Source organism: Mycteria americana, chromosome 1 (assembly GCF_035582795.1).
Source record: "Mycteria americana isolate JAX WOST 10 ecotype Jacksonville Zoo and Gardens chromosome 1, USCA_MyAme_1.0, whole genome shotgun sequence".
In the NCBI taxonomy this organism is placed as follows: Eukaryota; Metazoa; Chordata; class Aves; order Ciconiiformes; family Ciconiidae; genus Mycteria; species Mycteria americana.
Window position 1 is genome coordinate 49,481,998 of NC_134365.1, and position 22,173 is coordinate 49,504,170.

A 22,173-nucleotide genomic window follows, 5' to 3' on the forward strand; every position below is an offset into this window, starting at 1 on the left:
TGTGGGTACATTTGGGAAGACCATTCAACCTAATTATCAGAGGCTGTACTTAAGCAGAATGGGGTTCGTGTTTGTCCTCTCCCTATCTCTCTCTCTGCCTGCAGTCAGCTTCTGCTGGCATTGCCTCTTCCACTCACACCCCTAAAACTTAAAGCCGCTTCTTCTCCTTCGAGGTTTCAGCATCTGGCAGGGCTTACAGCGTCGTGTAGAAAATTACACTGGGGCACATCCCTTTCTTTCCCCATTGTTTCTATGGTCCCTGGCCATGCTGTGACAGTAATATAGTCTGATCCTGTTGGCTGCGCTAGCCTCTTGGACAATCCACTTTCAGATATAATGGGTTTCCCGATTGAGAAAATATCATTAAAAGTGAGAGGTCTGGAAAAATGAGATAGTTACTTTAATGCTTAAAGAGAATATTAAAATGATGCTTACAGCTGGATCCTGCTGTTTGGTAACACCAAGACCAAATTAACTCCAGAGTTTAAATCACCAGATCTTCTTGATGTTGGCCGAATGCTTCTTCTCAGCCAGATGCTTTTCAAAGCCAAGTTAACGCAAGTAGACAGACACAATTAACATACTGATGAGACTCATGGGTTGAAGGAAAAAAACATATAGGAGTTTGCTAGAGGTTGAGAGTCTGGAGTACAAAGGCAGATAAAGTTGACTGCCTACAGCGTGAGCCCTGAAGTGAAAGAAAAGTTATCTGCCTTCCCCAGCTTGCTTCACCTATTGAGCCCCCAGGATCCTGGGCACATGCCTGCACAAGGTCCTGCCCTCAGATAACCGCACATTAAAGAGGAAAAATGAAACACCCAGCACCCGCCGGGTGATTCAGCCTGAGGTGCAGAGAAACATCTCTGGCTCCAAGTGAAGATGGAGCAGATAAACCAGGGAGCAGCAGCCAAAGCACAGGCAGCCGGCTGCCGAAGTGGCTTTCTAGAGTATACCTCTGTGCTTAACGTCCCAAGAAACCACCTCACGTCCACAATTCCAGCAGCCACGAGTGCCCAGAAAACGCTGGAGAAGTTGATGCAGCCTCTGTACCAGAAACTGGCCGGGGGGAAGCGAGTGAAGGAGACAGTGCTGAAGGGCACTGCTGCTTCAGAGAGACCACAATGTAATTAGGCATTTTAGAAAATAGAGGGGAAGAGACAATATTGGCACCGGGAGGTCTCTTGAAAATGCTCAGAAATGAAGCTCAATGTGGTATGAAAAATACTTCATTTCCAGGGCAGTTTAACCTGAGCAGCTTCTCTGGAAGGGAGGAAAGCTGCTCTGGGTCTCCCACATAACAAAGCAAGAGACTGAGCTGTGTGATGTCCTTGTTATCAAAATACCTAATTCTGAACAATCAGAAAAAGCCAGGCAGAGCCAATATGTATTTATCCCAAGACCTTTTCCCTTTAATTAAAAAAAAAATAAAAAAAAAATAAAAGAACTCAGGAAGAATCACAGGTTCAGTCCAGAGCCGTCCCAGAGCCATGGAGCCTGGAGAGCTGCCAGCCAAGCTGGCAGGAAATTAGGCGGGCTTGTGATGGAAACCTGCCTGTGTTTCATCGGAAGTTCATCCAAACAGAGACGCTGCTGCGAAACATTTTGCTTACGACGAATCGGCATTCTCTGACAAAAACCTGTGCTGTTGGAAACCTCCCAGCCAGTGTTTCTTATGCCATAATCATTCCTTAAGTAAAAAAAAAAACCAGACACTGGGTGTGTCATAGCTAACGTTAATGGGCTACATTATATATAGTTTTGTAAGTGACTCCTTATATGGGGCAAATCTTAAAAATGAGTCCTCAGGCATTTCAGTCTGGTTTTGTTTTCACAATGAGTGCTGAAGGCTCAGCTTTGTTACCCTACAACATACACAAATGTAAAAGGAATGGTGAGATGCTGGGTGAGGATAGAGCGATTTTATTGTATCCATCTTTTTTTTCACACTGAATAGCATTTTTCAAATACTACATTGTTAGTTTCGTATTCCTCCCTGTTCCTCCCAAATCCATTACACGGAAAAATACAGATAATTCCCTCCCAATACTCACATTATGTAATGAGGGCATAACTCTCTCACTTGGAAATGACTAACTTGATCATTTAAAGAAAAGAGAGAAACATGGAAAACACACACACAACTTGGAATAGCTGAATAGCTGAGAGCATTTTTCTTTTAAAAGAAAAAAAGACAAAATGAGGGATATTTCCTCGATTATGGTTTTGAATGATCACTGGAAACCTCTCTCATTCTCGCATCTCTTCCAAAGGAGTACCCAAAAGGCCACAGGATAAGGTCTGCATACAAATTGGGGACTTAGTCCTGCATACTCTTCATTTACCTGAGCTCCAGAGCCAGAAGTGGGAGGCTGTAATTCAGATGGCTGTGAAATAAATAGCAAAGTACCCATTTAAACTAACCAGAAGCTCAAGTTATAATGGCTATATTTGTTTTCCGTGTACCTTTGAAAAAAACCAGCCATGAGCAGCTATTCAAATTTTCTTTCTTTGCCCCCCCAGTTATGTGAATACAGTGCACAAGATCAAGACATTTTCAGCATGTAACTTCAATCATGTGAGAAGTCCCACTGATTTCAGCCAGCAACTTCCTATTGAGTCAGCAAAGTACTTACGCCTGCGTGTGATTTTGAGATGACTAATCCCTGGCTGTGGCTGCGCTGGTGGGTAGGTACATTGGGCAGGATGTCCTGCGGCCCCGGCCCCCGGCATACGCCCTGGCTGCATCCTGGCTCTGGGCTGGGACAAGATCGGTGTGACCACGAGCTCCCGCATGCTGTGCTTTCGTTTGGAAAGAAATCCCCGTGCCCAGAGCCGGCAAGAAGTGTGGTGTACTTTGTGAGAGTCTGCAGCAGGGGTGATTGAGGGGATGACTGGAGGGGCATCTACTCTGCTGCATGGCCAAAAGCCCAGCTTCGTGTTTAGCGTTACCCACAGACTGAAACCCTTTGGTAACTTGGAGTGGTACTATACCAGCCCTGGCTTGAACGAGGCTGTCACAACTTCTCTAATGAACCTCTCACAGTCTTTGAATAATGCGGCTATTTATAGGCTAGGTCTATACTGAATAGATCGCAGAAGCTGCACAAAAGCTCACAGTGTTTTAGCAATGAAGCTGCAGAGAGGCATCAGCGCAGACCGAAACCACTCAGTATGGTTACATACAATTAAATATTATAATCTACTACGCTTTGCCTGATTACACTCACTGCTTAACTGAAAAGTTAATGGCATCTTATTACATTTATAAAATTTTCTTCAAAGTGAGAGCTGGTCTTGTGAAGTACAGGAATTTTCAGGTCTTACAGATTAAGAACTAAGCCCTGCTTTTGCCCACAACATCAATTTTTAGGTATAGCATCACTTAACAGAATACTCCCAGTAATCAGTGCAGAACTTGGACATAGTCAGAAACCATCAGCAACTATCTCATCTTTCTCTTTCAAGCTGCTCTTTTTAGGCTCTAGAAAATGTCCTGGGTCTTGTGCTCCCAGCATCTATCATGGGGTGAAAATAATAATAAAAAGAATGATTAAAAAATGTTCAAGAAGTGCTCTCAGGAGGAAGAATTGCTGCCAGGAGCATTCTGTCCTTCTCACCACCCAAGCACATTGCATCTTAAATGTTTCATTTTGAGATGTGCGAGATGAAGATAGCACAAAGCAGCAGGACCCTTTGCATATGGCTCACCTGAATCTTTCTTAGAAGAAATCAGAGAAAGGATTTTACTGCTTTGACCTTCCCAGACTTCTGTCTCTATGACACTTGTTCATGAAGTCCCGATAAACAGCAGACAGCTGCAAACATGCTTTGCTTATGAATCTTATAAATCTTCCGAATCTTACGAGAGAATTGACATTCGATACAGGTGTTGGAATAAGCGCTGTAAGCCTTTGGCTTCCACCACTGTGGCCAGAAAAGGCTTCAGTGACACCCTATAGCACAGAGCCTGGCAGTTCCTGCTACTTTCTCTTAGTCCTAACATTTTATCTCTCTAACAGGAGCAGGGATTTCCTCTGGGGATTAGGAGGAGGAAAAGACAGAGGTACTATTTCATCACAATACAAAGCACAAAAGGATGAAAAAGATAGCACAAAAGGATGAAAAGGATAGAAAAAGATGAAAAAGGTTGTCTTTTCTTCTTCTTTTCTGGCAATTGCTTCCTCTTTAGCAGCTTCAAAGAGAAGTTGGGTCCCTCTGTTTTATCCTGGTCGGTAAGGGCACAGGCCATAAAGGGACTTACAAACCTAACTACTAGTCCGAGTCACAGAATCCTTTATTTAGATGGCATTGAGACCCTCTTCTCAGCCCACTCCTGCCTCTGCAAGTGCACTGAGTCCTCTGATGCCAGGTCCCTGCTATAGGCGTGGGAAAATGGCGTGACCCCACTGGCCAGCAGACTCAGTACCCCCGTTAATGCCAAAGCTCCCAGGGGATTCCTGAACTAGATGTTCCTGCACTGGTCTAGGCCATCGCTGCTTCCCAGACAGCCGAATTTTACATTCAGCCCTCCTCAGGTGAGAGAGAGTGACTTTTGAATTAGGCACATGGATCCAAACCAAAGTCCCTGCTCCAGTGGACTCGTATGAGTAGCCTAGAAATTCCCAGAGACCCTTGGAATCCAACTATTAAATTATGAAACAGCAGCTCTTCTGGCCCTGACACACCCAGATGAGTTTTTTCCACTTGTTTTATTAATTTTTGCTTCTGAAGACAGGGAAAATGAAGCGAGGCAAGGTGAAGACCTTAATCTGATTTTGTAGCTTTGTGGCAGGAAACGTGTTAGTGAAAATAAGCAATTTTTCTGCTTTAAGTTGCATTTACAAATACACTGGTGGTACCTTGTCTAGAACTGCTGACTCTTACAAAATAAATATTTTGGAAGGGATGACACTTTTTGTCTCGTATAAGGTTCCTTGGTGCTCACCAGTAAAAGTCTTCAATACCAATAAATAATCAAAGACATAATTTTCATATTATTAAGACATTTAAGTGTAAGTACAATACTAAGTTATAAACATGTTCTGTAACAGGTAATAAATGCAGCTTATCACTCACTGACTAGTTTAGAAACTCATTTTTTTCTGCTGGATTTAAAATTTCTGGTGAGAAATTTCTCACCAATTTAAAATTGGTGAGAAGTGTACTCAGCACATAGCTGAGTCAATTGAAATTGCACCTGTTCTTGGATGCAAGTCATAACAAATGCAACCCATATACATTGTAAAGAAAAGGACTTGTACGCACTTTTTCCAATTAACATCTGCCTTTTGGCAAGTCATTAACCTATTTTCTTACAAAGAAACAGCTTCAATTGTATTATGCATCCGAAGCGTGTAAAAGTCCCTGAGGGGGCACTCTGACAAAAACATACTGTTCCTGCATCCAATGTGAACATACATATTCATTAATTGTTTGGGGCAAAGAGTACAGAATTTCTGATTTTTACAAGTCGTACAAGGTAAACAGGTTACATAAAGCTATGTCCTTGGAAATACATTCACATCTCAGCTACCGCCGCTCAGCAGAAAACTCAAGAGTGGTTTCGTGCTGTGATATGGCAATGAAAATAATTCAACAACACTGTAATAAGACTTTTAGGAAGAAAAAAAACCTCTTTACCCTAAAAATAGTACAGCATATTTATTTATTTAAATAAATATAAATAAATAAAGGTTGGAAGTTGTATTTCTTGAATCCCTCATGCTACAGGAATCTGTTCAGGCCATCGTAAAATGGTGAGGAGAACTTATTCTACCACAATTTCTCCAGCTGGAAGATTAGTTTAATCAAAATTTAAAACTACAGTTTAAGTTTCTTGGCATAAAGATAATGAAAGAACCAATTATTATCTTACATGTGTAAAAACAAGAAACAACAATTACCCAAAGACAAGGGAGTTGTTCTGATACATTCGCCTCCAGGAACTGTTTTTCCAAAACCGTAAGTTTATAAAAAATATCAGCAGTAGTAAAAAGTAAATACTGAAGATTTTTGGAGAAGGTAGTGTTGTGCTTAAAAAAAACCCCAACAAACAAAAATGAAACAACATCCAAAAAATAAAAAAGAGAAAACCCAGAATACAGTTTGAGCGGTCAGGTTGGTCCATAAAGCACAAGGGATTATTGGCATAAACTGATGTCTCAGTCTGATTTTGCCCCGGTATTTGAAAACCTCTATGTTCAGATCAAAAGAAAAAGTGAAGTGCATTAAGGTCCAGCGTTGCAACATTTAGCCATTTGGCGTCTGCCCCCATGGTGATAATTAGGAACCTCTAAACAATTAGGAACCTCTAAACATGCTCCCAAAGGAAGTGCATATTACCATCCAAAATGAAAAACTGAGAAAAATACCTTTATTGCCTCAACATCATGCTTTATGTAATGCCCAAGATAAAAATCCAATTAAAATTCCACTAAACTTTGATGGGAATTACAAATAAAACTTAAGACACAGTAGTAACTGACAGCATTTCTTTCAATTTGGAAGAGCGTTTTTGTTTCGAAATGTCTGCAGAAGCACGTACGATGAGTTGCTGAGCTACTGCATAACGCTTTGACGCTTCAGGAATTTGAAGTTGGGTTCCTCCAGAGACAGCCTCCCAGCGATGCCGGCAGGAGAGGTTATTCCTGCTGCCACCTTCTCTCTCCCCTCCACAAACCTTGGGGATCTACTGCATGTCATTCAGACATTGGTGTTATTTTTTTTTATGAAATAATTGAGCCGTTTTTGCAGTAGCTGGCCTGAAAAGACTGAAGAAGCAGCAGTCTTTCTCCATCAGGGTGGCCTATTTACATTTACTATCAAAGGGATAACTTAGCTTGAGGAAAGCTGGACTGCATCAGGTACGTGGTTCAGCTTGTTTAGAACATGTATGGATTTTCAGTACTTCACTGCAGTATGCAATACAGATATACTTTTCATAATCATTTAAAGACCTGTGCAATTATTTTTTAACACGGTGCAGAAGCACAACTAAGGCTAAACAGCATTCATTTTCCTCTAGCTCTATAAGACAATTCAAATTAGTCAAGTCACCAGTTGTTTGCCAGAGCACAAACCCTACAGTAAATGCCTCTGAGAGTTTAACCAGCCTCTTCAGGTGCTTTTGAAGGAAGTTTTTCTATTCCATAGTTTTATTTGAAATTATATGGATCAAGAGAATGAGATAACTAGTCCACATCAGTATTCCTTTAAAAGAAACATCACATTAGCTGGTTGTGGTTGTGTTTTAGGAGAGCCATCACAGCTTGAGGAAGATACCTCCATCCTGTTCTCAAATGACCATCTCTAGTTATACAGACATCCCAAGTGTCATGCATGTTGAGTTTCAATAGCAACAGACCACCTGACAGAATGACAAGCACATAGCTTAATTTGGAAATGTTATGTTAGTTCACCAGATTCATAAACAGCAGAGGACTAAACTGGATTAAGTAGTAAATGCTCCAGATAATAGGTACTGAAAAGGAAGGAGGATTAGTGATAGGAGCTAAGGCAGAAAGGAAAATTTCAGCAGAGATTTTATTAAAAAATACAGAAGTAAAAGAAATTTCCAAATCTTGTTGATAAATAATCCTGAAAACAAGGATAACAAAAACAAAATCTACAGATTTAAAACTTCTATATATATAGTCCAGTCGGAGAAAACAAGAAACAAGCAAAGGATTTTAATAGCTACATGGTTTTGTGTCTTCTAATGGAGCCAAGAAAGGCAAAGACCACAGAAGTATTTGCAAATGCATAAAGCAAAGTACATCTGACCTAAAAGACAGTATTTACATAACTATGCGTTATATAGAATTATAAACAATTGCATAAGCAAAGGCCAGGCTGTTTGCATTGGAATATGTAAGATCATCCTTTCACAGAAAATCTGTGGGTAGAATGTTGCATAGAAATAGTTGCATCTAAAATTTTGACAAGAGACTGCTTCCTCACAATAAACAGTACTACTTAAGACTGAGCTGAAAACATGTAGTACTTGTTGGTAAAATTCAGAGTTTACCAAGCAAGTGAGGTGATGTCTCTCTGAAGGTGATGGCTATCTGAAGGTGATTACTAGGAGAGAAAATGAAAAGTTATAAAAGAAAAATTGACTGCTCTTTGCTTTGGCTTGAACCGCAATAGTATCTGCACAGTGAGCTTCCGTACTTAAGCTGAACTCTATTGATGTTAATGAGGTTCAGCCTGGGAAATGGGCTTTATCTATATACAGTCAGTTGTAGAATTGGATTAAAATGCTCCCCCAATTTCAAGTGTCCTATTTTTCAACATACAAAGTGTGAAGTTGCAGAAATGGATGACTACCTAGTTTTGATTGTGGATTTACAACAGGTGTTCTGCAACTGCCATTTAAAAAAAATAATAGGTAGACATAAAGAAACATAGATGTTTTCTATTAAAAAAAAAGACCTACAATTGTCTTTCTAAAACTTGCATTTTTATTAAAAATAAACCCCAAATCATCATACATTGCAAAGTCTTTCCTGATTTATGTCTTCATTCATAACGCATTAACTGATGGGGGACATTCATAGCATGCAAAACTTAAGCACCTGTGGAAGTCCTTGGAGGATGAGAATCTTTTGTATTTATGATATAGGTTTCACATCATGTTGTGTTTGGTTCAAATATATTCTTCAGAAGTATGAAGCTGAGTTATTTTTCTAAATATGAAAAATGAATTTTGATGGGGATGAGATAAGCAGAAGTGCTCGCCTGCATCAGTCTTGCAGCTGAATTCACACAGATGCAATTATAGTTTCAAAGTTTAAGTGACTTCATTTTCATATTTTTAACTAAAAGTTTTTACACTACATCTTCTTGCAATCGTCACTAAAATGTTTAGAAGATATAGAGTAACTGTTGCTACTTTTTGGTAAAATATTTGAGAGTATGTAAAGGACAAAAAAAACCTCTGGCATTTATTTTTGGAGTTAGGGCTAATTAGGTCTTATTTAATTTAGGTGCTTGAGTAATGTTGCCTTAGCGCAAAGAGCATTATTTTCACAATCCTTACCTGAGTTAAAAAACCTGCATAGTGCACTTCCATAATAATTGCTATTCATCTAAAAATACATAGTTTGTTGCTTAGTCGTATTCAAAGATCTTATTAGGTTGAAATAAGAGTCCTGTAACATTCAATGGGAATGATTTTAGAAAATATTAGTTTTGGCTAGGCTGCACTTTAGTAAATATATAACCAGAATATCTGCTTGCTACCAATGTTTAAAATGTATTGTATATTTTTTTTCTTCAGTTTTTATTGACTTGTTAGAAAAGGAGGATTTTTTTGCTTATAGCAAAATCCAGTGAAGTAACATTTATTATTTCCTTGTGAATATGTGAAACATATTCATTAATACAGTTCGTTTTCATTTTCTATTCTTCCTGTCTTCCCTGAAGTAACATTTTTTGCTGATTTTCTAAGCATTCTTTCAATTTATCTTCAGTCAAAGTCAGACGTTGTTCCAGGATTGAAATAGTCTGCATGAAGAGGACAGTAATTTCAATTTGTTTTTATATTACTCACACAGTATTATAAAAGTGTGCAACATAGTAATATAAGAAAAATCATTTAAACTCAACAGGAAAAAATATCTGAAGATGGCTTTTCCTTAGCTATTCCACTATTTACAACTCTATTTTAAAATAATGGGTTTGTGTCTATGGTTTAAAGGTTTAAATTGTTTTCACAAAATATATTCTCTGAAAGAGAGAGAGAAATATAAACGTGCATATATAAATTACTCCAAAATACTATGTGAAAGTTGCATCTATATTTCAATAGAAAAACAGCCATCACTGGTGACCCCAAATGATGTCTTCCAAAAACCTAAAAGAAACTTCTAAGGCATCCCCAAAAAAAGGAAGTGAGAAAAAATATACTATTAAAAGGCATTCTCCAAGACATTACCTTCATCAGAAAAGGTAGGTTTCTGGACACAGGCTGGTGGTTTCTTGTTAATCCAATTTACTACACAAATAATTTTCAACTGATGACTTGACTCCATATTTCCCAAAACTTATTTCTTAACATATATATTGCGAAAGAACAAAGAAAAAAAACCTTAGCCACTCCCTTTTGATTCGGTTTAATGTTAATATATTACAGACTACAGAGTAGTATCTTAAAACACAGATTGGCTAAATCTGGATTACTAAAAAGAAGTATTGAGCATTTGTGAACAAGGGACTCAGAGTCACTGACTGAGACTAGTATTTGTGCAGTTTCACTGACACTAGGAATTATTCCACTGCTTAGATTCCTACCTAAGTCAACACCTTGAACACTAAGTTTGAAAAGGGATTTAATGGTACATTGCCAGTTTACTTTGTTCATCCCCTGCTAACGCATGACTGTTCAAGCTGGAATCTGACAATGTCTGCTAAACAACTGGCTTCTGGCAAATCTGTGCTAGGTTTCACTACTGAAAAATAGTGACTCTCTTCCTCCAGAGTTAAATTTACAACAATAATCTTTATGATTGTGTAGCAGGAAGCTTTCACTTTAGCAAACACAATACATGAGATCAATATTTGCGAAAGGAAAAAAACAAAAGAGTCATTTGACTATACAACTACTCAAAATAACCCCATAGACTTCAATATTTTGATTTACGAACATGGTTCCTGGATTTTTTTTTTGCCCATTGACAGCATTATCATTTTCCACTGCAAGTGTTATCTGTTATTGCATACTTACTAGAGTTAAAACATCCAGCTGCTCCACAATGTGCTCCAAAGCATTACCCAGGGAGGAGGAGATGCCTGTTTGCTTGTCCACATTATGCACAGCTGATTCGCTCTCATTCTCTGACTTCCTTTTTGAACTTGTTGCCAAGTCTGAAGCAGGGGGATACTGCAGATCTTCACTGCTGACATCATCCTTGAATACAGAAACACCATTTGAAGATTCAGTTGCCTTTGTTTTCATTTAATTGGAACCATACAAGAAGATAGGCAGAAAAGTCTGGCTTTTAATTTTTTTAAAAATCTGTTTATACATATATGCACACACACAAGGGCCTTCAGATTTGCTTCTTGTACCAGGTCCAATTCATAACACTTCAATTCGTTCTGACCTAAGAGAGAATTTCAGCTGTGATGGCTGAGGCAATAAGAGAAATCTCAGCAGCCTTTAGGTACATGTTTCAGGTACATATGATTGAGGTACTACATGCTGTACTACTAGAGCTTGAATTAAAGCTCAAATAAATACTATTGCTGACTGGAGTTTTCTTCAAAAAGATAGCTCTAGTTCACAAAGGAATTCATTCACAGCAGTCATATAGATGAAAAATCCGTAAGTGACAATGATCACAAGGGTTCCTTCCAACTTCATAGTACGAAACCTTTGTTTAGTATGAATTAACCTCTTCTTTCAGAATAAAAAATAAATAAGTAGTTTTCAGTTGTTTATTTTTGAGAAACATTCCTTCAGAAAATGGGAGGAGGAAACAACGGAAAAGACCCATACAATGCAAAGTTAAGAGAGAAATAACTTCGATGTATAAACATTGCTCAAGGGTAACTGAGAGAGCACAATCTTCCCAATCACTTCTGGTTTTGTTTGTGCCTTGAAGTTCTTAATGGCACTTTTGAGTTACAAAAGGTTAAATCATCAGCAATTCATTAGAAGGTCCTTCATAACAACTTTACCTGATTTATTAAAGACTTTTTGAGATTTCTTTGAAAACTTCTTATACTTTCAGATAATTTTAGTTTATTTTTACACTAAAATAAACTGAGGTAGTCAAGTTTTATTATCTCTAATTATATTTCCAATATCCACAACATTTACAAAATAAAACTTTTAAATGGTTACAATTTAACTGTTTCTCTGAAATGTATCGACAGCTGGTGAAAATATCCATTAGCTATGCAAAGGGGAAATTTTAATCTTACCTGATGTATTTAAAATACACAATATTTACAGTGTACTGCAAATATATTTATGTTGTAAAGCTGAACAGATTTTCAAAAGAAAGAGTCTTAAAATCATTGCCAGCCATTAAAAAAAATTCTCCTAAGTCTACAGAATAATCTTGTAGAATGTAAATTGCTAGGCAGAATTAGTGGCAAACCTTTACAAGATTACCTAGGCATGCTGATGAGTTTCTGTCAAGAATGATTTATGTGTAGTTGACCCTGCCTTTGAATCAGGTAGGATCAGAGAGTGATGGATGAAATACTGCTACTACAGTAATGCAATGATTTTAAATATAAGTAATACTAAATCATACCAATATTATCAGGAACTTGTACTGCTGCATTATCCACAATACTGTTCCTGTGTCTTCAGTGCCATCCTGCACAGTCCTGACCAACTAATGTGCTCTGTTCTCTGGACTCACTATTGCTGATTCTCCAAAATCTTTTCTTCCCTAAGTGCTGGGGTTGTGCTATCTACATCAGTGAGAGAGAACTAAGCAAGAGACAAGTTGTGTCCACCATCTATCTGGAAGGGCTTTTCTTTTTACTAGCAAAGCACAAGAGCAAACCAAAAATGCTACACACATAGAGTCAGTAGAAGACTGCAGGTCTAGGGAGGGGAATGGTTGAAAGCAGAGATTGTGGTGGCATAAAAGGCTTTCGTGTCTTAGGAAGAGGAGGGCAAAGAAGAAAGTCTCACCACCCTCTCTGAGTTAAAAGCTCCATTGTGCAGTTAAGTTCTGCAAGGACAGGTCTCAGCCCCCACGCAAGAACCCATGAAGTACAGACCAAGGGGTTGATAAGATAGGGGGAGATACCCATGCATATACCTCAGACCTTAATTTACTGCAAAACCACATGCAACCCTTCTCACAGTTTGATGGTACCATGGTATTTGGTGAGATGTCACTTTCCTTGATTTCATTATGATGAAAGAAACAGATAAATGAACTAGAAGATACCTCCAGTTCCCTTTCAGCCCTCTTTTCTGTGCTTGGTGACTGATTTATGCAAATGAACTAAGCATGTCAAGTAATAAAGATCTGATGCAACTCATACTGAAATCCATCAGTGATTTGTATTGATACTAGGTTGTGTCAAAAATAAAAGTGTGCTAGGCATCAAACTACAGGTTTCAAACATTAAACATCTGAGGCTGTTCTGCTGAATGTCCTAATGGTTACAACATTTGCATTGGACTACAGAGAACTGGCCTTCTTAGTCTAAGGCTCATCGCAATGCTTTGTCAGCCAGGCTGTTGCCTTTTAAAGGCATGAAACTGTGGAAGAAAGGGTACTCTCTCCAGCCATGCTGTTTGAGTTTTGCCACTGGTCAACAGAAAGTAGCTTTCGTTCAGTTGTTAGGATGCTCAGTCAGGAGCAGGAAAGTCCTGCTCCCATGAGAGGCTTTATATTTTATATATAAGGGGATAAAATTAATAAAAACTCTATAGGAGAAAGGATTTGAACCCAGAACTTCCCCACTCCTAACTAGATGGTTTAATTACATCTTTCTCTCCAGTGCCATGAATTTAATTTTCTTCTCAATGTGAAAAATCTTGTGATGTCAACTTCAAATTATTCCAAAGAATTGTACATTATGAAGGAGTGACTTGTTAGCACAAAATGAAATAGAATACAAATGGTTTGATTTTTGGACAAGGTAGACAGAAAACGAATTTCCCATTTAATTTTACTTTGCTTTGGCTCCTTGCTTTAAAGTGTTAGAAGTCCTCAAAAGAAAGTGTTCCGAATATCTCAGAATATTCTGGTTCACAATGTATCCCATGTACTTTTAGATGAGTATGAAGTATATAGGATTATTGCACCTTAAGACTGTCCATATCTTCCCTTTGCAGATTTCGTTATATGAGATACCATTAATTCAATCCTACAAGAGCTCAGATTCACTGTGTTATTTCTGATTTACCAAGTTATATCTGAGGTCCTTGGGAAACGGGATTAATGGGAGCTTTTTGGCACGCTTACTAAATCACAAGATGGAGATAGTCTCAAATGCTGATTAACACGGAAAAGATTAAACTCAAATTGGCATTCAAATGTTAAAGAAAAAATATTGCCATACATTAAAGAATTCCTGCCTTACAACCAATCATACTATGAAGAACATCCTTGTATTTAACTACAGCAGGAGAGTCTGTTAGAATAGACTTCTAGTGAGATTTCCATAGAAAGATAGGGAGAATACAGAAACCTTGCTTCTGTCTGTAAATCTTGACTTCTTGCCCAGAAGCTTCCAAACCTCAACTAGGATTAGCTAAATTTGACAGAGAGGTAGCGGGCTCACTGATTACGTTGCAACAAATTTCAGGAAAATTGAAGGCAGGGTAGATGGGACACGTTGCAGGAAAGACAGGTAGAACTCAAGCATTATACATTCTGCATGGCAGCAGTAAACCTGCCTGGTTATCACATGCCTTATGAAATGCAGGCAGTTGATGAGGCAAGTTAAAAGTGTCAGTGAAAACCAGCCAGTTGGTGCAGGAACAATTTGTAAAGCTTATGCAATTATTCTTTGTAGACACCTGTATGATTCCTCTGAAAATTTTGGCACCTTTTGCTGGTTTTAATCAAACCTAATGAAGAGGTAGGGGTCTCAGAATTAATTAAGCTCCTGAAAGCTTCCGGAAACCATTTGCCAGAGTTTCCCACCTTAGGTTAATGCAGCTCTACAAGTTCACACTCCTTAGCTCTGAAGGGGAATAAGGATGTGAGTTCCAGAAGTGTGAGAAAGACCCAGGCTGGAAGCCACGTCTTCCCAGACACCAATTATCAATAAGCTCATTGGAAGTAAACCTGGCGTAGTTTACTGTTAACAAAGCTACTTGTACTAATGTTTTGAGAAGTACATTCATTTTCTTGCCGTTTGAATGATACAAGTAATTAACACAGCCAAGGCAGATGTAACTGTAAACTTCAACTGATACTCTCTGACTTTGCTTAAAGGCATACCGCTTTGCAAGCTCAGTGTCCTACAGATAATCTGTTAATTCTCAGGTACTTAAAAATAATAAAAAATAGATTTAACATTCAATGGCACTCGAATTAAAAATTTGCTGTCTGTGATTTGAAATATTAGGATTTTAAATTAATTTAAACTAATGGAGTGGGAGAGGAAAACAATCTGAGGTTATTAGACATTGACAAGTTCTTCTAAAAACAGTTCTACTCTGAGGTCAGTGTTTCTCAGTTTCTTTTCAAACAAGCCTGCTATATACTTCAGACTGCAAATAAAGTAGAGATTTCAGTTTAAGCTCCCACAAAGTGATTACAAATTTTGCTATTAAAGCCAACCTAAATAGATTCTTCCAACCCAAGGAGGAAAGCTCAGGTAAACAGAGCAAATGCTAAGCTGATAAAAATCTCACCAAACATTTTTTTCTTACAGTAAAATTGATCCAAAATCCAATGTATCAGACAAATGGGCTGTGAAAAATGCTTTGTAGCTCAGTAAATTGCCACCAACACTGCCAAGTCAGAGTACTGGAAAAGCCTTCTTGTAATTTAGTGGGTTAAGCAGGAAATTGAGATTCTTCTGTTATATACTGAAAGACATATAGGGACAATGTGACACAAAAGTGCTTATATAACTAAAGCAAAGGCCTCAAAGTTTATCAAATCTGATAGGATCAAATACAGATAAGCAAATAATTGAACTTTCAAAATTAGTAAAAGAGAAATGAAATGAGACAGTTTCAAATTTTCAACTTATCTAAGTTGTGCCAAAATGGTTGTTATTTTTATCATACTCTGGAAATTTGTAGGATTTTTAAATGTTGTCAGACATCAAGTATGCTGCTATATCCTTGAGGTGCCTGCTTTCTATTTTAACCTTTCTTAGTATCTAAATTTACAATCTCCTCCAGCTCCGTGAAGGGTCCAAAACTGCTGAAATCTAATGCAACACTCAAATGCCAAAACCTTGTTACAAAGGAGTGACACGAGTCTCAGCAGGTTTCCTTTACTTTTGGATACTGATCAGTTCATGTCCACCACTTTCATTCAGCATAATCTTTTATAAAAAAGTTCTTTTTAAAGAAACTCTTTCTACCCAACAGCCTATTTTACATAAAGTGTTTCAAGAACTGGATGTTCCCTTTCCTTCAAATTAGCCCCTTTCTAAAGTACTTTAAATACTACCAATTCATAAACAACAATTCTATATGTTGCCAGCAATGTAGTAAAAATGCCTCATAATTCAAAAAACCAAACTATTCTGAAAGACTTCAGAGCTATAGCTTATTTTGAGAGAATAAATTTGAATAAGGCAATCAATTTTAAATTGTTACTTCTGAGCAAAGCTAAAAAGAAAATTAAAATGTGTACAGTGTTTCCATTCACAGCCCGTTAGTAATAAAATGGACTCACATTTGGGCAACTTCATGCGAGTTACAAATAAGGAGGAGAAGGAACAGATTTAATTAATCAATAGGAAGTTATTACCATGACATTACCAAGCAGATGTTCAGTAGAAAATTAAATTTAGCTTATAAATGATGTCACAAACAGCAAACCATAATTGCTCATCTTTGTTTTCTGTCAAGCAAAATAGCCAAAACTCTGTGGGTGGTACTTAATCAATTTGTGAAAAATCTTTACACGTAACCTTATCACCTCTGCCTATTCCCAAATGTTTTCCCATGAAACATTCATAGATCAGATAGAAACAAACACTGCATCCCAGTCTCCCTTTGCTTCATGATGTATAAGAATAGAATCAGAGTAAAATGCATCCATATATAAAAGATGCCTGAGCAGTTTTATTTATAGAGAAAAAAAATTCCCTCAAGGAAAAAAATATTAAAAAATACAAGTCTCTGTCACTCAGTTGAAAATCATTAGTTTTCAGTCTTCTAAGAGCTTCAAATTCAGAATATATAGACAACAGCTTCCAAATGAATATCTTAATGATCTTATAACTAAGATGAGCTTATATGAAAAAGTGACATTGGTAAGCTTCCTAATGAATCACAAAAATTGGCATGGTCTGCTTTTTAAAAATAATCCTCTAAATTTTGAACACATGGTACATTTGCCTACTAATACTAAAACATTTCTGATACTGTGATTAAAACAACTACAAACAATTAGTCATAAGTAGGGCATTAAGCTCAAACAGACCAAAGAGCAAAGGCATAACAGAGTAGTCTCCCACCTTACCAGACCTTGATTTCCTGTGGTTTTTGGTTATTTGAAAGCATGGGAAGTTTCTCAGGAGAAGTAACAGTACTATCATTATCACTGCTTTTTCCTCCATCTTGTGAACCTACCCTTGAATGAAAATGGTTCACTGTGGATAAGCTAAATTGAACCGTTCGGGAGACGGTTCTTTCTCCATTTTTTTCATAGGCCATAATTATTCACAGATTACTTCTATTGCTTTGAAATTATTTTTTTCAGTCAGTAAGTGATCCACATAAAACAGAGCTCTCTGATCTATTAGGCTAACATTGAGTATGTTAAATGTTAAATCACAATCTGTTTTATCAGTTTCTACTGCAGAAAACTTCCCTGTAGTTTCAGCTGATGACAGCACTCTTCATTTCCTCTCCTCTCGCACGCACATGAATCAGCACAGCAAAAACCTGCCATGTGCCAAACTGCAGCTTTCTGCCCCTTGCTCTCTGATGAGGTAGTTCTGGTATAATTTATTTGCAAACTTTAATCGAAGTTTTGCGTTCAAGCAGTAAAATACAGATAAACTATGCAGCGCATCTAAAACAAAGTTCTACCAAGCATTTCTAGCTTGAGCAGACCTCTTTCAGAACAACTCGTAACACAGAATGTCAGACTTAATTCAAGGTCTTTCATGGCTTCTTACACATCTCAGTCTTCTCTAGCTCTTAAAAGAACGTCCAAGCTAAAATCAAAAATTGAAAGCACTTAATGTAAGTGCACCTCATCCAATCTGACAAGGAAATATTCGGTCTCCTCCTCTCTGGCACAGGTATCATCACTGAAGGTAGCACTTGCTTCAGTTTAGAACCTGACCATGAGTAGCGGTATCAGGATACAAACTCATAGCCGACAAACCAAGCCAGACTATCCACCTGTATTCTTTAGCAAAACAGGCATTTTCACCTAAAATGGAATAGCACTTTCTTAAGTCTTTAAAACAACAAATTGAGCCTGAAGCTAACTGAGTTTGTAGAGGTCACGAGGCCAGTACAGTACAATGAAAACTAGTTGCTAACTTGTTTTGGGGAGTTTTTTGGGGTTTTGTTTTGTTTTGTTTTTTAAGTATCAGTACAAAATTGACTGAAATCCTGATGCACTTACAGCTATGGTCTGACTAATCAGATTTATTTATTTCTATCAGGATTACAGCTATGTTAAATTTAGCATTGCTGCGATGGCATGAAATAACAAACTCTTCTGTTCACAGGCACATCTCAAGATATCTTGAATAGATAGTTTAATGTAAAAAAATTATATCATACTTTACAAGTGTTCTTTCACACACATAATGAGAAACTGGCTACGTGGTTTTGTTATACCAGCTCTTTCCCAGATTGCTGCTGATGGTCTGAGAAAACACTGTAAAACAGTGCACATTCAATGCACTGAGTATTTTGCAATTCCACATGTACAGAATCTAGTACAGAACAAAAAAATTTTCTCCATATTCCTTTCATGTCAAGAGAACACGGAAAAAGAACCAAAAATAAGCCTTGCTTTCTCCAAGAAATATAAAAATTAATTATATCTCCCCAATAAAAAACTCATAGAAGTCCACAAATGTTTGAGTGCATTCACTTAGAAACAAATAATATTTCTGCAATATTTTTCTAAACTCTTAGATCATCAGTAATACCTAAGCCTTACTTAAAAACAGATAAAAAATTATTTTTTTGCGTTTGCTCATCAATGTTAATTTCTAACATCAATAGTTCCCTGTACAGTCAGAGTCTGATTCAGTAAAGGGATTCAAAAAACCTGAATAGTTACGCTCTGTTTCTACTGGATTTAGATAAACCTAACCCTTAAAATGAAATACAGTACCTAAATACAGTAGCTATACTGCTTGTAAAGGAAGAAAAAAGCCACAGCCCCCTCAAACATGTTCTAATCAAACCACTACGTTTTAAGGATTTAGAGAAAACAGGATTTCCCCCCACAAAACAAGCAATACTGCTGAAAAGTTAATAATAAAAAAATAAATGTCACAAACATCCCACACAAACTAGACAGAAATCATTAGAGGTTCAATTTCCAAAGGTGAGAATTTCCCTGCCAGGAAGTCAATTCTAAGTATAACGGTTCAGGAAGACCATATTCAAACACTTTCATAAATTATAAAAATACTTGCACCACAGGCACTAAAAATAACAATATGAACCCTATGGAATAAAGGTAAAGGTAGGTAATAAATGCTCTTCAGTATATCTTCAGCTTCAGAAAGAAGCTTTGTAAAGCTGAGGACAGATAACATGAAACCATAGAAACATTCCCACTATTCACAATTACAAAATAAAGTAGCCAATTTTCATTTAGGCAAATTACTTTGGACTGCATATGTGCATATCCAGTGGAACATCTTATAGCTAAAAACAATGCTAAAGTTTCAAGTGATGACTTCTTTTTACCCATATAGAGTCCTAATAAAAATTATATTATATACTCTGCTTGAATTTCTTATCCATACTAGGGCAGGGAAAAGCTGAAGGAAGGCAGGAGGAATACTTGTAACAGAAACTGGAAACATAATGAAATAGATACTAGAAATGAAATAATGACAGCAAATTAATAACCCTATATGGACAAGGCCTCCTTTCTAATACTATGAATAGAATATTCTGCTATATTTGATACTACAAATGCTAATGAATAAAAACAGAAGTAAAAAACACCTAGGACTTCCCTAGCATGTGGGCAAACTCCCTACACTCCAAGTAGGAGATTGTGGAGGTTCACAAAGGGTATCAAATACATGGAGGGAAGGAGGCAGGGCTACCTCCGAGTGTGGGTGAGAGCACAGCATGCTCACCAGGAACACGTCTGCTCAGAGAAATGACAGCCGTTCTTCTGGATTGCCTGCTCGGGACTCCTTTCTGTCCTCTTCCCCCTACTTAAGAAACTGACTGAAAGTCTCTGCTTTAGACCAATAGCTAGCTAAATAAGTCTAACTGAACTTTACAAAGAAACAATAGCTGGTAACAGTATGATTTATTGTGCAGAGTCTTAAAGTATATATAAGGGTTAGCACTTCATCTATCTCATTCAAATGGTTGGCAGTCACTTAGTATATTCATTGGTATTGTTGAAAACAAATTTACAATGAAAAGAGATAGGTTCCACAAACCCAAAGGAATTTCTCATTCTTGAAGGCATGTTTACTCCTAGGAAAACCAAACCAAAGCCATTTTTCTTAAGTTCAATTTTTCAAACTAAATCGTAGACTTTACAATATGTAATTGATTTCTCTTAGATAAGTGTCTCTTATACTTAACCTGCTGGGGCAAAACTAATCTTGATCAAGTTACACTGTATGTAAATAAGAAGAGCTAAAGGAACACACTTCTATCTTAAACGCCACCTCTCAATAGGAATGAGCGAAAAATTACTGAAGACAAAATCCTGAAAAGACAGACTCTGCCAGGACAAGGAGAAGGCTTGAAGGACGCGAGTAACCTCCTCCTAAACCCTGCAGAAATCTGAGAAGAGCTGCAGTCCCTGCGCTCCAGTCTCCGCAGACCAGGGGTCTGGTGCTTCACAAGGGTGGGAGGCTGCTGCACAGGAGAACCGGTGTAGAGCTGTCTATGCTGCAGAACGTCCCTTCACGCACATACACATACTACATTAGCAGAGCCCCCTGCTGTGAAAGGAGCACATAAGATCTTTTTGCCAGCCCGTACGTAAGTATATACTCATAGCCTCACACATATCTACACACAACCTTCTTTCAAAGTTATAGGCAAAGCCAACAGAAGGTCCTTTCTGTTGGCACAGCTGCACCAATGGTTTTTGTCAGGATAACAGTGTCAGTGCTATGGTATGGGGGTTTTTTTTGGTACCTCCTATCAACATAACTCGTGTTAACAAAACTTTGTTGCATAGACGAACCTAGCTTGCCTCCCGTTAGGAGATGCTAGGAGGTGCAGGGTGTCCACACGATGATTTCACAGAGAAATCTTCTCTTGTTAGTGGAGATCTGGCAGCTTTGACTTCCCTTCAGAGCAGGGGTAACAACAGGAGGGAATACCACTTGAGGGGGTGGCTATCGACAATACTATTGGGTTTTTACTCCTACTTCTGTGGAGCAAAAGATCTCCTCCAATGGAAATTATTTACAAGAAAATATCAAGGAGTAAAAAGCGTTAGAAACTACATTAGCAATCCAGCCTAGTAGAGTCCAAAGTTAAATGCAACAGGGCCAGCACAATTGCTTGAAGACTTTGCCGAAGAGCCAGATGCTACTATTAGGAGAAAGAAAAAAAAAAAAAAAAAAAAGCCAAATATTTCACAGCTTGGACCTGAAATCCCCTGACTATAGCCAGGCAAAAAACATTTTACTGTGTAATAGAGGAACACTGTTCCTCAGCATTTGACCAAGGCTTTTGTTAGTAAAATGTTACACCTATAATGGATGACGAAGAAAGGTTTGACAATGACATCAAATACTTTAACGATAGTGTCACAGAAAACTCCCATAAGGATAAAATGAAGCTTCAAAATTTTCCTTGAAAAGTCAAATTTATGTGCTTTTGTTAGGTTTCATTTAATACCTGGAGAAAGAAGCAAAAGTCTGCATTGAGCTATTTTAGTGCTCAGCATTAGTAATACGCTAAGGTTTGGACCAGCTGTCTAATTTGTCCAGGTGAAAACAAAACTTAGTGCTGCTGAGCTTAGTTCAGAGGTAGGATTTTCAAAATTGCTTCAGCAGCACTAGCATAACTTTGGACTTAAGTCAGTTGAGTTTTACAATTTACTGTGATAGGAATCAAATTAGGGAACTGCAGAAACTGAGAAGTTTGAGAATTGCATACAAATATCCAAGAAATGTTACTTCGGAGTGGTCTGACATTATACTCTTGAAAAATCATTTATTTTAATTAGTGTTCTATTACAAACTTCTGTCAAAATACACACATTGTTCAGCACCAATTAAAATGCTAAATGTGTTGGCACATAAGATTGGTAGGTAGATAGGTTCTGCTTGGCTGTATTAAAAAAGGAATTCAACGATAAAAATTACAGT

At 37.6% G+C, this 22,173-nt stretch overlaps 1 protein-coding gene across 5 annotated transcripts in view; it reads right to left on the minus strand.

The window, feature by feature from the left end:
- Window positions 1-7,680: 7,680 nt before the first annotated feature.
- POC1B (POC1 centriolar protein B) overlaps window positions 7,681-22,173 on the minus strand; it is a 58,277-nt gene continuing 43,784 nt past the window's right edge. For all 5 annotated transcript variants that reach the window (XM_075496808.1, XM_075496788.1, XM_075496798.1 and 2 more), the window contains 2 exons: window positions 10,727-10,909; window positions 7,681-9,507 (listed from right to left, as the gene is read on the minus strand). In XM_075496808.1, the coding sequence (XP_075352923.1) occupies window positions 9,403-9,507; window positions 10,727-10,909 (288 nt within the window). In that variant the 3' untranslated portion in view covers window positions 7,681-9,402. The remainder of the gene's footprint in view (window positions 9,508-10,726; window positions 10,910-22,173) is intronic.